This window comes from Phacochoerus africanus, chromosome 11, assembly GCF_016906955.1.
Source record: "Phacochoerus africanus isolate WHEZ1 chromosome 11, ROS_Pafr_v1, whole genome shotgun sequence".
Taxonomy (NCBI): domain Eukaryota; kingdom Metazoa; phylum Chordata; class Mammalia; order Artiodactyla; family Suidae; genus Phacochoerus; species Phacochoerus africanus.
Window position 1 is genome coordinate 98,836,253 of NC_062554.1, and position 17,022 is coordinate 98,853,274.

Here is a 17,022-nt window from a genome sequence, read left to right on the forward strand (position 1 = left end):
CATAGACAGTAAGCTCACTGACATCAATCTTGGTGATGAGGTTTTGAATCTGACTCCAAGAGCAAAGACAACAAAAGCAAAAATAAATAAGTCAGATTACATCAAACTAAAAAGCTTCTGCACAACAAAGGAATCCATCAACATAATGAAAAGATAACCTTCTGAATGGGAGAAAATATTTACAAAATACATATCCAAAAAGGAGTTATTACCCAAAATGTTTAAAGAACTCATATAACTTAATAGCAGAAATACAAATAATTTGATTTAAAATGGTCAGAAGATCTGAATAGACATTTTCCAAAGAGATATACAGATGGCCAAGAGGCACATGAAACGATGTTCAACATCACTAGAATGGAATGTAAATCAAAACCATAGTGAGGTAACACCTCTCACATATTAGAATGACCGTTAGAAAAAAGTCAAGGATGTGGAGAAAAGAAGACACTTGTGCACTGCTGATGTGAACATAAATTGGTATGACCACTATGGAAAACAGTTTGTAGGTTTCTCAAAAAATTAAAAGTAGAACTATCATGCAATCCATAAATTCTACTTCTGAGTACTTATCAAAAAAAATAAACACTTATTCAAAAAAGATAGATGTTCCCCCATACTTACTGCAGCATATTTTCTTTTTGTTGTTGTTGCTTTTTGGTCTTGTTAGGGCCATACCAGCGACATATGGAGGTTCCCAAGCTAGGGGTCAAATCAGAGCTGTAGCCACTGGCCTACGCCACAGTCACAATAACGCCAGATCTGAGCTGTGTCTGTGACCTCCACCACAGCTCACAGCAATACTGAATCCTTAACCCACTGAGTGAGGCCAGGGATCAAACCCGCGTCCTCACGGATGCTAGTTGGAATCATTTCCTCTGAGCCATGACATGAACTCCCTGCCGCATTATTTCAATAGCAAAGATAGGGAAACAACCCAAAGTCCAAAAGTCCATTGATGGATGAATGGATAGAGAAGATGTGGTGTATATGTCTGCATATATACAATGGAATTCTGTTCAGCCATAAAAAAAAATAATGGAATCTTGCCATTTCTGACAATGTTGTTGAACCTTCAGGGCATTATGCTCAGTAAAATAAATCAGACAGAGTGCGATCTCACTTATATGTGGAATTTTTAAAACATCAACAACAAAATCAAGCTAATGGATACAGAGAACGGATTTGTGGTTGCCTGAGTTGGTGGAAGGTGGTAGGAAAAATGGGCAAAAGAGAGGCAAAGGTACAAACTTCCAGTTATAAAATAATTGTCATGAATATGTAAGGTATAGAGTGGTGACATAGTTGAAAATTGCTAGGAGAGTAAATCCTAAAAATCTTCATCACAAGGAAAAAAAAAAAACTTTTGCATATAGTTAAAAAAACTTTTTTTAACTATATGAGGTGACAAATGTTAACTAGATGATATTGTGGTAGTCATTTTGCAATATATACAAATATCAAATTGTACATCTGAGTCTAATATAATGTTATATGTTAATTACACCACTTTTTTTAAAGTACAGACAGTTAAAAAAAAGTATCATGATCTGAAAAAAAAGTAATAATAATTTAAAGAGCTATCTCGATATCTGGCAATGTCCTAATTCTATCACAGAGAGCCAAAAAATACTTTATATATATATATATTGGTGTAAGGTTTTATTTCATTGTGGGTTTTTTTTGCAGTGGCAATGCCAGATTCTTAATGCACTGAGCCGCACAGAAACTACTCATGGTGGTTTTGATTTGTATATGTATAAGACATTATTTTTTTGAAAATTTTTAACATTTTTTTAAATCTTTTTAGGGCTGCACCTGTGGCATATGGAAGTTCCCAGGCTAGGAGTCAAATCAAAGCTACAGCAATACAGGATCTGAGCTGTGCCTGTAACCTACACCACAGCTCACGGTAATGCCAGATCCTTAACCCACTGAGCGAGGCTGGAGATCAAACCTGAATCTTCATGGATGCTAGTCAGGTTCGTTAATGCTGAGCCATGACAAGAAGTCCCACAAGATATTCTGTGGCTTATGCTTGCATTCTGGGAATTACATTAAAAATACATATGCTGCTTTAAAATCTCCAAATTATTCCCCAAATTATTTAAGCATATAGTTACAGTGAATGCAAAACATGTTTGCTGCATGATTGTCTCCTAAATTCCCATATGTAGAATTTACTTTCTTTAGAGATTAAATAGTAATAATGCAAGTGATCATTGGAAGTATTTTTCATTAATCTCCTTAAAAGTGTTAACTTACCTGGTTTTATTTCAATTGCACTATTTAACTGGAACAAAAAAGTCACTTAGAGGAATGTGTAGGAATGAAAAACAAAAACGTGTCCTTTGCATGGAAACAGAGAAGAACAGTTATACTTGAAAATCAATGGAGACTATACTGTGACATAGTAAAGTTAAGTATTATTTGCTCCATAGTTTCTTTAAAAAAAAATGTGTTCAGAATAAACAACATAAGCATTTTTTGCTTTCCTCTCAAGTATCTTAAGTATTTGTATGTTTGTATCAAATTTTGCAGTTTAATCTCATTCTGGATTCAGAAATGTAGTTAGAAATTTTATTTTAAGACAAGATAACCAGTTCAGTCTTCAACTAAATATCTGCTTTTTACACAAGAAAAAAATGATTTCCTTGTTTATCCAAAAGAATAGACTCTAATAGAGGAAACATTGACATCTTGAGCTAAATTCCCAATCCTACATGAAATAGAATATGACTCTGTCTACTAGCATGCTTTCATGATGCTATATGCCTTTAAGGGAATCTAAATGTATAGAAAGCTCAGATGACTCCTTGTTGTTGTCATGATTTAAGCCAAGCCATAACAGTTTAAATTTAACCATTGAAAAAAATGTTTGTGTAGATGGCTGAAAATGACCGGTTCAGCCGTAAGAGCTGTAACTTAAGTCTCATATAGTATACACTCACAAGTTAGCTGGTAGTAACCTTGTGACTTCAAAATATAGTGAATATAAAGCAGTAAAACCTTGATATAGGAACTATTCTAAAACACAGTTTGTAATTCCAGAGATAAGAATAACTTCCATTAGTTTGTGTGTGTGGTTGTAAAGAAATACAGTTTAATAAGGATCATGTGACTTTTGGGAAAAGAATACATAAATGACACAAACTATATATATCTCATATTTTCATAATGTGTATAATCCATCAAGTATATAAACTATTGACAATTTGCCATAAGCTTAAAATGATTTTTTTTTGTTATCAATGACTTTGAGATTAGTTTTGATTTGTAAATTTTATAATTCCAGTGTGATTTCAATATTTTCCTTCTTCTTACTGAATATTTTAATTTATCCTTAGGGTAAAAATATTAAGAGAGACTTAACTAACTTAGTGACATGCTCATCCATATATATTTATCATAATCAATTTACCCTGAACTCCCAATTTTTTTTTTTTTTGGTCTTTTTGCCTTTTCTAGGGCCGCACCTGTGGCATATGGAGGTTTCCAGGCTAGGGGTCTAATTGGAGCTGTAGCCACCGGCCTATTCCAGAGCCACAGCAACTCAGGATCTGAGCCGCAGCTGCGACCTACACCACAGCTCATAGCAACGCTGGATCCTTAACCCACTGAGCAAGGCCAGGGATCGAACCCACAACCTCATGGTTCCTAGTCAGATTCGTTAACCTCTGAGCCATGACAGGAGCTCCCTGAACTCCCAATATTTAAAGAGAATTCCCTCCCTTCTCTCTTACAGCAATGTCCATAACCATGATTCATTATAAAGAGATATTTTTTGATTTGTGCCACCATGTAATGCAGCCGAAACTAATATAAATAATGAATATGACTCGAGAAATTAGTTTAAAAATAATTTAAAACTTTTATTTAATAATGACCAACTTAAAGAATGTAACTAAATTTTTGAAATGCTTCAGTTGGTGATAGATAACAGCTAATTGCACTGAATGAACCTTAATTGTATCCTGAATAAACTTTTAAAAAATTTATAAGAAATATTTTGGGGACAAGTAGTGAAATTTTAATATAAATGTATATTATATAATATTATTAAATAAATACTGATATCTTTATTATGATAATATTATGTAGGGAAATTATTTATGCTTATGTATACATTAAAGGGTAAAACATTATATCTGCAACTTAATTTCTAAAGATTTTCATATTTGTGCATACACAGTATATACATGACATATACTTACATATGAGAGAAAAAATAAGTATGTCAAAATACAGCAACTTCTAAATCTAGGTATACCATCATTCACTGTACTCATATATCCACTTTTCTGTAGTCTTAAAATTTTTCAAAATAAAAACTTGAAGGAAAATGCTTATTCTAGTAAATGAAAATTTTGCTTAACTTTATGTTAAATATCCATGTTCTTTGTGCCACTTGTTCTGGAAACTTTTACTGTATCTGGAATGGGTTAGAAAGTATTGACTTCTATAAGAATAGTATATTTATATAATAAAAAATAATGAGGTAGCTGCTAGTGAGTTTATAGTTTGGAGATTGTCATCTTAGAAAATTTTGTAGGAATATCTCTAAACTAAAAATTTACACCATTAATTTGGAATCTAGCCTTTACCCAGGACATGCACATAATAGTAGGTTCATTTATCACAAGTGGTAGATGGAGAGAGGCTGAATTAATTTGGATTGAAAACAAGGTTAAGTTCCCACACTGTCTTTGAAATATTGAACAATAAGTGTCAGATAATCAGGCCCCTTTTCCTTATGAAAACTTAGGCAATCAAACAATTGCAAATTTTAAAATATAGTCTCTTAAATGTGATATAATTTTCAATGTTAATTCTAAGTCATTTTACATATTTCTACACTTTATAGGAGGAGCAGAAGACAAGATGTAAGACACGGAAATCCGTTGACTCAATGCAGAGGATTTAATCTAAAAGGTATTAAAAGTGAGAGTGGTCAAACTTGGTAAAGAGTAGCAGTGTTCCATATCATATTTCTGTGAGGGTAACCTTGTAATAGATTAAAGTATGTCATTTTGCAGAGAGATTCACTATAAAAATGAGTGGAATTCATATATTATAATTAAAAATTAAATTTTATTTGTATGTATACCAAGCATTTTGAAAATCAAAAGTCTGGGAACAAAACTTGGGGATGTTATTAGCATGTAGGTCTTTCACACAGATAGTAATTATTGATTTTCTTAGCTATTATTTTCTTTCTGAAGGAAAAAAAATACTTATTTTAATTTACCGCTGAAGACAAAAATAATACTTTGGTTTTTTTTACTGTGGTAAATTATATAACAAAATTGACTATTTTAACCATTTTAAAATGTGCAGTTCTATGGCATTAAGTATATTCACAGTGTTGTGAAACCAGCATCACAATCCATGACCAAAGCTTTTTCATTCTCCCAAAGGTAAACTCTATACCCATTAAACACTAACTCCCTCTTCTTGCTTCCTCAGCTTCTGGCAATCCTGTTCTACTTTCTGTCTCTATGAATCTGACTACTCTAGATACTTAAATAAGTGGAATCACACAATATTTGTCCTTTTGTAACTGGCTTATTTCACTTAGCTAATGTCTTCTTCAGGGTTCATTAATGTTGTTACATGTGTAAGAAAATTTTTTCTTGTTTAAGGCAGAAACATAATCCAATGTGTGTATATATCACATTTTGTTTATCTATTCATCCATTGATGAACACTTGCACTGCTTCCAACTTTTGCCTATTGCAGATAATCCTGCTCTGAACATGGTTATACTATAGTGCCTTGTTTTTACCGTTTACAGCTACTCCATATACTTTTGGCAGTCCAGCATTGTATCTTACAATTAATTTAATTTCTTTCTCCCCATCCTGACCTGGAGAGATCTTGTTATTACACTTAGCCTACTAATTCCCTCCCCCACCTCCACCCTACCAACAGACGTGCCTCCAGGCAGACCTTCTTCCTGGTTCACCAAGATACTACAGAGGTACTGTTGCTAACAATTAACACAGAGACTCCTGTTGCTAATCTTTTTAAGTCTGGATGTTTTTTGTTTGGTTGGTTTTTTTTCAAGAATGACTTTCTTGTTTCTGACTACACTAACAAGAAGAAAATTAAGCCACATTTTGCTTAATTGTTCCATACATCTAATTGAGGGAGTAAATCCAGATTACTGTTTCTCTGTTTACTAAGTATTTTGTAAATCTGTACATCAGTTCTTCATAATAGTTGTAGCAGTTATAGTGATAAGAATATTGACAGTGAAAGTAATGATAAACAAACACTAATGTTGATTTTGTGTCTCAATCTGAGCTAAGTGCTTTTCCAGTGGACCATCTCACTTAATACTCAAGAACTTGTACTAGGATCTATTACTATTCCCACTGCTTTATGAATGAGAATTCTGTCCGTATTTAAGCTACCATATGGTTTTACTAAATACTCTTCCTAGTTTAAGAATTTCAGTAAAGAATCTGGGGAGTTTCCATTGTGGTGCAGTGAAAACAGATCCGACTAGCATCCATGAGGATGCAGATTCGATCCCTGGCCTCACTCAGTGGGTCAGCGATCCAGTATTGCCATGATCTGTGGTGCAGGTCACAGACTCAGTTCAGATCCCACGTTGCTGTGGCTGTGGCCAGCAGCTGCAGCTCTGATTTGACCCCTATTCTGGGAACTTCCATATGCCATGTGTTTGGCCCTAAAAAGTGGAAAAAAAAATTTACTAAGATAGGATACTTGTGAGAGATGCAAGCAGGCAGGGCAGGCACGGAGGCTCTGCCCCGAGTATTAGGTGGGATAAAAAAAGAAATAAATAAAAATTAAAAAAAGAATCTGTCTGAAAGTATGTTTTAGAACCAAGTAAAACCGAGACACAGAGATTAAATAATTTCTGTGAGGTTACACAGCCAGTGCTGGTGAAGTCAGGATTTTATCTCAGGCATCTCTGATTTCAAACTTTTTCTCAGCCACTGCATCTCACTGCACCCACTCCTTGCTTTTTTCCTTTTTCCAGTGTTTATAAACTTCATCTATATCAAGTTGAGTATGGAATTTAGGAGTAGAATGAATCTGACTTCATTATTGCTTGGCATTTACTAACTAGGATATGTTTCCTCATTATCTCACAGCTTCCATTTGTTCAACCATGAAAAGGTGACAAAATTCATAAGGTTGTTGTAATAATTAAATATTCAAGGTGATGTTAAATACATTTTTAATTAAAAATTAATTTGTTTTACACATAGTTGATTTACACTGCTGTGCTGATTTCTGCTATACTTTAAATGCATTCTTGTATAGACATTGATTCCTTTATATCTTTGTCTCCTTCCCTTTAAACAAACCAGGTAAACAATGTGTAATAGTCAGCTTGTTAAATGATGAAGACTAGCTTTGGGGGCTGCCATAGCTGCTCACAGTTTTATAGAGAAATAAACATTCATATAGGAGAATATGCTTCAAATTCCATTACTTCTCTTTCATTCTCGCTCCTTTTATTTTTGCTCTTCAGCATATAGAAATGCAGCTGAACTTGTTCAGTATGGAGTAAAAAATAATACCACTTTCCTTGAGTGTGCCCCTAAGTCTCCACAGGCATCTATCAAGTGGTTGTTACAGAAAGACAAAGACAGGAGGAAAGAGGTGAGTAACACAGCAGAACAGCAGTCAATCAGGGCTTTTGAAAGAGCATTAAATCACCATCCCTCAGTGAGGTTCAGATTAAATGAAAAAGGAAAGACATATGAAGATCCTTTAATGTATTTGGGATGACAAGTGCCACTTTCTTTAAAATCCTTTGTCCATAGAGTTGATGGATTAATTAGAATTCCTCTCTGCCTGCCCACCTCTATAATACAATGATTAAAACAAGAGCTTGGGCATTCAGATGGGGGTATTAATGTGAGGAAGCACTTGTACAAGAAACAAATGTGTGCAAATCCAGAAGCCAAATTCTCACACAACAGCACCTTTGTATGATTCACAGGATAAAATGGGCTTTTAAAAAACGTTCAGTTTTCCTCAGAAAGATATTACACTAGACTCTAGCCTTTATGGTAAAGAGCATTTTTCTGCTATGTGGTAAAGCTGTTTCCATTGCTTTACTGTTCATCACTCTTGGGGTTTTCTTAGGTAGAATGTGAAATCACTATGGGACCATTGCCTTTATATAGTGATTTGTAAAAAAAAAAATCCTAGATTTTCAAATAAAAGGACACTTACATTAACATTTCATCAGTGGTAAAGACTCCTTTAAAAGGGAAACAAAGTAAAATAGAATAGGGTGAAATGCTATAAATAATGAATTCCAAAATATTGATGTCAAATTGTCCTGACAAATGAGAAGATATGAAGAAGTATGTATATATATATATATACACACACACATACACATGTATATACACATACATATATATGTGTGTATATATGTGTGTGTGTGTGTGTGTGTGTGTATATATATATATGTATATATAGCTTTAGTATAGCATAAAATGCAGTATATTAGCAGTACATAATACAGTCTGATGGAGTGAAGGGAAAAATTGAGGCTTCTGCATTTGTGTGTATTCTGTTGTGTGGTGTTCACATACCACATAATAGGTTAATAAAGGGTATGTAAAGTGAATACAACCCCAAGCTATAGAACATAGACATTGCGTCAGAGTTACTTAAAAAGGTGTTGGCTCTTTATGAGAAAATACTTTTCAACTCTTAGACCTATATATCCAAAGATGTTATCAGCTATTCAAGAAATTTTGTGTCCTCTGTCACTGGAATATTAAATGATTGGCTGATGACAACTTGCATAAGACGAGACTTAACTATCTGTAAGAAAGATGAGCTAGATGGACTTCTAGGCCTCTTCTTGCCCCAGAAATCTGTAATACTAAAAAAATTAATTTTTTATTTAATAAAAATATTGTTTGCAATCTATTTTCTTTGCTATTAAACCTGTCATCAGATAAGTCTTAAAATGTCTCCAGTCTATTTTTTTTTGTCTTTTTTAGGGTACACCTGCAGCATATGGAGATTCCCAGGCTAGGAGTCAAATTGGAGCTCCAGCTGCCAGCCTACACCACAGCCATAGCAATGCCACATCCGAGCTGCATCTGCAACCTACACCACAGCTCACAGCAAGTGCCAGATCCTTAACCCACTGAGCAAAGCCAGAGATCGAACCTGCATCTTCATGGATGCTATTCAGATTTGCTTCCACTCAGCTACAGCAGGAACTCCTAATTTTAAATTGATGTGGCATATAAAAATAATTTCCTTACAAAGTAATGTGGGGTAGTTGTCATAATGTATGATTATTATTATTATACAGAGACAATTCTTAGGCTAGAACATGACATATAGACATGAACCATGCTTCTATGAAAATAGACTTGGTCTAGATATCCTGTGGAAAAAAAGGCAATATGACTTACCAGAAATTTGTGTCCACTAAGAAGGAAAGCTGATTAGGACTCAATGCTTTTGCAAAATTTGTGAAAGACAACAGTATTCTCTATTGCTGGTCATATCTTTCTAGACAATTTAGAGTTGGGTTTTCAGAATTTTGTCTCTCTTTTAGGTCAAGCTGAATGAACGAATCATAGCCACTGCACAAGGACTCCTGATCCGCTCTGTTCAGGATTCTGACCAAGGACTGTATCACTGCATTGCAACTGAAAACAGCTTCAAGCAGACCATAGCCAAGATCAACTTTAAAGTTTTAGATTCTGAAATGGTGGCTGTTGTGACAGACAAATGGTCTCCATGGACCTGGGCCAGCTCTGTGAGGGCTTTACCCTTCCATCCAAAGGACATCATGGGGGCATTCAGCCACTCAGAAATGCAGATGATTAATCAGTACTGCAAAGACACTCGGCAGCAACATCAACAAGGAGGAGAATCCCAAAAGATGAGAGGAGACTATGGCAAATTAAAGGCTCTCATTAATAGTCGAAAAAGTAGAAATAGAAGGAATCAGCTGCCAGAATCATAATGTTTTCTTAAATGGGGCTTATGCTTCCATTAGTAAATGGCCTGTCTTCGATGATTAAATTTTGAACAAAGAATCTTATGCTTTACCCAGGGGAAATTCCTGAGAAAGGTGGTTACTCACTCCTACGGTGAATGTTACATGAACTGAAATGAGCATGCATTTTCTTGTATAATATTGACTAGCACTAGACATGGCATGGTCCTTATGGTGCATATAAATATTTAACTTAACCTAGATTTTATTTATATCTTTATTTACCTTTTGTTCAAAATTATTATGGTGGCTGTAAAACTAGATTCTAACATCCCTTAATTGAATGAGGGCTATAACCTGATCTTCCTGCCTTGCTTTAAGGGTTTAACTTTCTAATTGTCAATCATTTGTAGGAAAAGACAAAAGCCAAGTTCACAGTTCTTACATAGAAAAGTTATATCGATGCATGTGACACAGTAGTTGTCAAAAGAAATATAGAACAGGAAAAAAAAAAGAAGGAAGAGAGAATCGAAAAGTTGTATAAAACATGAGTGATTCATAAAATGATAATGTGGAGTTTATGTGCTTCTAGTGAAGTATATTTTTGGTTACTTTTAAGACGGTAAAAAATTGTCAGTTGCTGATATCTGTTATTGATCTCTGTTCTCTTATTTCAGGAAGATAAAAAGGAACCCTTACTATTAATATCTTTAAATTGGTATTATATCAGTGAAACATTTAATTTTATATTCTTATGTTATCATCTTCCAGAAAAGAACTTTCTTTTTTGAAAGTTATTTAAGTTATTCTAGACTCAAAGAATATATTACACAGTGTAATTGATTAATGTGTTTATTCTAATTTTCTAGTCTTATGGCAAGTTAATTCAGAAGAAAAACTTTTTGAAATATCAAACTTGTATATGAGACCTGAAACCATCAAAATGAAAGGAAAAAAAAAAACAAAAAAAGGTAGAAAATTCAATTTTATTGACAGAAATTTATTAAAGATGTGACTAATTTTTAAATTTCAATAATTTCAATGATTAACTCACTTTTGTTTCTTTACCAACCTTAGATATCATACTGAATTTTAAGTCACCAATTCATTTTTTTGTGAATTGTGTCATATATGCTGAAGAGATTCTCATTTTGTGGAGAAGTGAAAAAAATTCTAATTTGAACAAAGTTATTTTATTTTAAATGAATGTTGGTACTTTATGTTCACTGGTATATTAATACAAACGTGGTAAGTTTGTGAAAATAACTATCTTCTGATTGTATGTTTGAATCCTTTTATTAGAATAATTTAATATTGACTTTTTTACTCCAAATAACAATTAAATGGGAGAAATATGAAAATTTTCTTTGAATCCTCATATTTCTTTTAAAAACACAACTTTGGCTTTTTTACTTTATATACTTTTAAAGACATTTTCATGTTTCCAGGTGCAAACAGAAATTATATAGCTAATCAAAATCTAGTACAAAAGTTTTATATGTAGTTAACAATCCATGAAGAAGTCTAAAGTGTCAAGAACTAAGATTATTGTCAAAATGAATGTATCACTGACAGAATCTAAGAATATGATTTATTATTTAAGTGTTGGTAAATTATAATCTTATAAGAGGAGGCCTCAATGGGGCAAAAATAGCAGTTAACATACAAAACATTAATGTTGTTTATTCCAAAAAACTATTGAATAAAAACTATTGTGTATGATTCTAAAGTAGTTTCTAAAGCAGTTTATTATACAAATAGTTATTTCTCTTCTCATGCACAAATAGAAATGTGTATAAAGCCAAAACCACCTTTTGTGTTTATGGCCTATCTATTCTATTTATAGAGTTGAAAGTAAAATTGTTTTAGACTCAGAGGATAGGGTAAACTATGCAAGTCCCCTTCCTTCATGTAAATGCCAACTGATTGACAATAAGGATGTTTAGTTCTATAACATTATTTGTGCTATTTAATACCTTCTACTTTGAACATTATTAAATTGTATATACTTTTACTACTTTCCTTTTAAAATTATAGAAATTCTTCTTGAACAACACTGCCAAATGGAAAGAACATTTTTTTCTGAAAAATATTGTTAACATATACTGAATGTTGGTGGTTGATTGGTTGCTTTTATTTTGTGTAGTTTAACAGTTCAGTGACTTGATATGTTTTCCATTTGGATTGTACATAAAACTTCGTAGAAATGCACTTTTTTTTTTCAAAGTGTAGTTTTGTGAATAGGTTTTAGCATGATGAAACTGTCATTACAGTGAATGTTCATTCTGTGTAAGAAAATGTAGTTAGCACAGTAATATTTAATTAGATATTGGAGAAATCATGTGCCTGGCAAAATAAAATGTTGAATTCCCCAAGGATGTCTTTAACTTTCCTTTTTATTGTAGCGTTTATAATTGCTTGTTGACAGGATAAAATCTACTGACTCTTGAAATTGTTTTCTTTTTCTAAGTTTTATTTATTTATCCTTTTTTTGTGACAGAAATATATCTAGACATTTCAAAATTCAAAAGTCCTAGAAAGATATACATGGAAAATTCTTCTTGTATTACTGACTCCTTTATGCAAATCCTACCCACAAGCATTCAGTGTTGTCAAGTTCTATGTGTATTTCCACATTTTATGCACAGCAAGCATCAAATTTGTTTTCTCTTTAGCAGGTACTGTTTATCCACTCATATCTGTAGGCACATACTCAGACTTATGTCCACAGTGGAAAATAAAAAGTATAGTTTGTAAGTGGCTTGGGCTTTGGAGCCAGCCTGCCAGGATTTGAATCCAAGCTTAGTGTCTTATCATGGGAAAATTATCAAACTCTCTTTGCCTTAGTTCTCAGGTTCATCCCAGTAAAATGTCAGGACAGAATATATCATATAATAAGAATTCAGTAAATATCTTAATATTTTCTTTAGTTAGAAAGTGACAAGGGGTGGCCAAAAAGAAAAAAAAAAAGAGTCAAGTTTAAATGTTTTAAGAAGGAAATAAAAAAAATTAAAAGTGAAGGGAACAGGCACAGACATAGATAATAGACTTGTAGGTTGCCAAGGGAGAGGGGAGTGGGATGGATGGTGAGTTCAGGGTTAGAAGATGCAAACTATCACATTTAGAATGGGTAAGCAATGAGATCCTACTGTATAGCACAGGGAACTAGATCCATCTCTTCAGGTAGAACATGATGGAAGATAGTTTGAGAAAAAGAATGTATATTTTTGTATTACTGGTCACTATGCTGTACTGCAGAAATTGACACGACATGTAAATCAACTATATTCTAATAAAAATTTTTTGAAAAAACAAGTGAGGGGAAAGAAGCCACAGGAAAAGAAACAACAAAAAATAAAAGTAGTCTCAACAAATCCAGCCTGATGATTCTGCACTACTCCCTATCTGCTTCATTATTTCTCAGTATCTCCCTCGTTTATACTTAAACTCAACCTTAGTTTAAAATAATTTAAATTTATTTCTTATATTTTTATGTATTTCAGATGCTTTATGCCTTCTACTTAAGTGAAAAATTTTTAAGAAAAAGATGAGTTTCCTAGATATATTCTTTTAAGCTAAAGTCAAGAGACATCACAGCTTTGTTCTGCAGCATAGTCAAGCCATTGAAAACTTCAGTCTAGACGAGATAAGCAGCAAAAGAAAAATGGTCACTTAACCAGTGACATTCAGAATTTCTTTGAATTTTCTTTGAATTTTATGCATCAGCTTTTCATGATGACAAAGCTGTGGAAGACTACTGTGAAAAATAATTTTTATTTTTTTCTTGAGTTTATCCCACCATCCTTTTATCTAGTCACCTTTTGCACAAGGATATAAGCCCCTCTGCAAAATCAAAACCAGTTGCAACAAATAATGTGTAAGTGCCATTCAGTGAACTTCATTGTCAATGACTTGTTTTTCCTAATGGCCCTCTGATGTGTATTTCAATTTTTATGGTTTCATAATAATGTTACTTTCATGGTGCACAGGTACTGAGAATTGGAAGAACTAGCTCTAAGATAAGAAAATGCCATGTCCTCTTTAGTGACGAATGTATTTGTCTGTTCACCTCATAAAATATTACTTTCCACACAGTTTGAATTGTGTAATTCTCAGGGCTATTATGTTGCCGTGCTTGAGTGTTACTAAAATAAAGTGCTATTAAAGAATGCGATTATAACAAACACGTTAAAACTGTTTATTCTATGTAAGGTTACCTTTCAACCCCCAAGTACAAAAGCTGGGTGAATTAGATGCCTTAAGTATTTTTTCTCTGAATATTTATATAAAAATATCATCCAAACATTTCATGAGATCAAAAACATAATTATTTCTGCATGACTAAATGGATATGTGATGGAACTATTATAAAAATCAGAGCCATTCCTATTGTTTCTCTGGATATTTTTCAATATACATACGATCCTAGGTTCATAACGGGATACAATGAGATGAAAGGAGTTTCCTACTCTCATTGGTCTTTTTGACATGTTATTTCTACAATTCTACATAGGAAAGTAAAGTTATAACCTCTTATCTTTCTCATTTTACTATTTGGGGGTGGGTCTGCAGAGGGGGTGGTTAATAAACGTCTTCACTTCTCTGCTGCATCATGGCTCATCAAACAGAGAACTTGGACCTTCAGAATATCTTTGAGTTGATGTGAACTCAATTATAAGCTGTGGTTTGATGTTGAGAGTCAGCTTGGCTCATGAATAAGAAAATCACCCAGGGGGAAAAAATATTGAGGAGGTACCACCCAAGGCACATCTGCTTGGGACATTCAGTGAATCCCCAGTGATATTTTTGCATACACAGATGTATATGTGTTGTATCCACAGATTATGCACTCCAAGAACCACAAATTAGCTATATTCATTTTTTTATTGTTTCAAAATAAATCCCAATTTCTGCTTTAAGTACCCATTCCAATTTATCAATTTAAAAATGATAATAGCCTGGGAATGTTATGTCCCTCTTGAGGAATCATTGCTTTCTCTAAAGTTGGAATTACAATACTATCTTTCACAGATAGTAGTTATGAAAATTAAGTGAGTTAATACATGGAATTCTTACAGTGCCTGACATATAGTAAAAACTCAATAAGTATATGCTATTATTTTTCCATCAGGAAAGCAAAACTACTTCAAGTATTTGCCCATTTGTCATTCTTTTACCTCAGACTGTATCTAAATTGTTCAACAGATATCTAATGTTATTTATCTAGATTGGCGTCTATAGTGGCAGCATTTTTCTATTTAACTTTAGCCAACAGTTCATAGGTATTTTTTGAGTTGTCCCTTCCTACTCATGCAAAGCAGGTGAGCTTTTTGTTGTTATGTCCAAACACACTTACAGAAATAGAACATTTTTTTCGCTATTCTTGCACCATTTCAGGCCATGCACACCTGAAAATGCTAGGAAGTGTGGCTTAGTGTGTATCTGTTATTTGTCATTCCAGGATCTTGTACCTTCTCAGGACACAAACCTAGAAGTGAAGTAGAAATATAAGCATCACAGCTCTATGTTTGCACTATCTTTTCCCCTTAATTCACCCTTCATCATTGTGGCCACAGACAGCAAGGATTACTAACTGAATATCTCCCAGGAGCTTGACTGGTAGATTTCAGCTTTTGGCACTAAGTACCCTCAAGAGAATTTTGAAAAGCTACGCAGTCCTGAGCACATTTATACATTAACATTTAAGTTTTTAAGTAGTTGAAAGAATAAATTTCCAGTATGATATGAATTTGGACATTATAAATAAAAATTATATTACTCTCTAAGATGTGAGATGCATGTAGCATGTTTTCCTTTTCTTAGTTAAACTACCTATGGGTGAAATAAGGTTCAACCAAAATGCCTTTTTTTTTTTTTCTCTTAATGGCCACATCCAGGCCAGGGATTGAATCTGAGCCACAGCTGCAAGCTACACTGCAGTTGTAGCAAAGCCAGATCCTTTAACCCACTGTTCCTGGCCAGGTATTAAACCTGTGTCTCAACTGTGACCCAAGCCACTGCACTTGGATTCTTAAGCAACTGCACCACAGTGGGAACTCCCCAAAATGGTATTTCTACTTTTGTTTTTAAATATGAAAGTGTGAGGAAATGTACTTACATAATTGGAAAGGGAAGAAATTTCATTGTGGTGCTGTTATTCAAATATTTAAATGTCTTTTGAGGAACATGTCATACAATTACTGTCAAATTTTTTTAAATGAAAAGCTGACAATTCAGTTAGATTCTCTTGCAATTTTATTTTTTTAAATGTTTGGAAACAATCCTTCTCAACACTAGTACCAATAGTTCCAATCATGAGTTGATGGCTTGTGTGGCTCATTGGAGCTACTACATCCATGGCTTTTCCAGGATAATCCTCTGTAATAGAGAAGTCCAGGAGCCACTTGATTACTGAGAGGCCTTGGGAAAAGTTACTTAACCTCTTTGTACCTTGGGTGCCTCGTCTGAAAAATGAAGGTAATAATAATAGTCACTTCATAGAGTGGTTGTGAGGGTTAGAATCATATTCATACATAAATTGTTGATAACATTCCTACCACATTATTAGGATATTATTAATTGAATTAATGTTCTTGTTACATGCTTTTTAAAGACCCTTCCACTTCATTCAGAAGCTCCTGTGTGAATTTGTTGTCTTTACTATAGTTCCTATTTTCTTATCCCTCTGCCACTGTCCAGCAGACACTCTGATAATCATTATCATGTTATACATCTTACGGGTATTCATTTTCAACCCTGAATTTTTATTTTCACAAATCAAGATCAGGCTCTTGATCAAGAATTAAGTCATTCTTTCCTCAAGTTGAATTTCTTCATTTATTTTGTAACCTTCAGTTACTGGAAAAAGCTGGCTCTCCTAGAACTTAGATTTATTCATCCTGATTATTAGCTGCCATCTACAATGTTATGAACTTGACTTTTATCATAAGGGTCCTCAATATTCCAATTCTATAGCCTCCTGTCACTTATCTCCTGCCAACCTTCCTCACATGGTAAATCCTGTCTGAATCCATATTTGTTAAGAAGGCAAACTATATGCTGGA

General features: G+C 33.6%; 1 protein-coding gene across 1 annotated transcript in view; it reads left to right on the forward strand.

Annotated features, from left to right (window-relative positions):
• Nucleotides 1-12,333, forward strand: part of SEMA3C (semaphorin 3C) — an 86,973-nt gene extending 74,640 nt beyond the window's left edge. Inside the window, exons 14-16 of the mRNA XM_047752569.1 lie at nucleotides 4,865-4,932; nucleotides 7,508-7,638; nucleotides 9,572-12,333. Of these exons, the coding sequence (XP_047608525.1) occupies nucleotides 4,865-4,932; nucleotides 7,508-7,638; nucleotides 9,572-9,985 (613 nt within the window). The 3' untranslated portion in view covers nucleotides 9,986-12,333. The remainder of the gene's footprint in view (nucleotides 1-4,864; nucleotides 4,933-7,507; nucleotides 7,639-9,571) is intronic.
• Nucleotides 12,334-17,022: the final 4,689 nt, after the last annotated feature.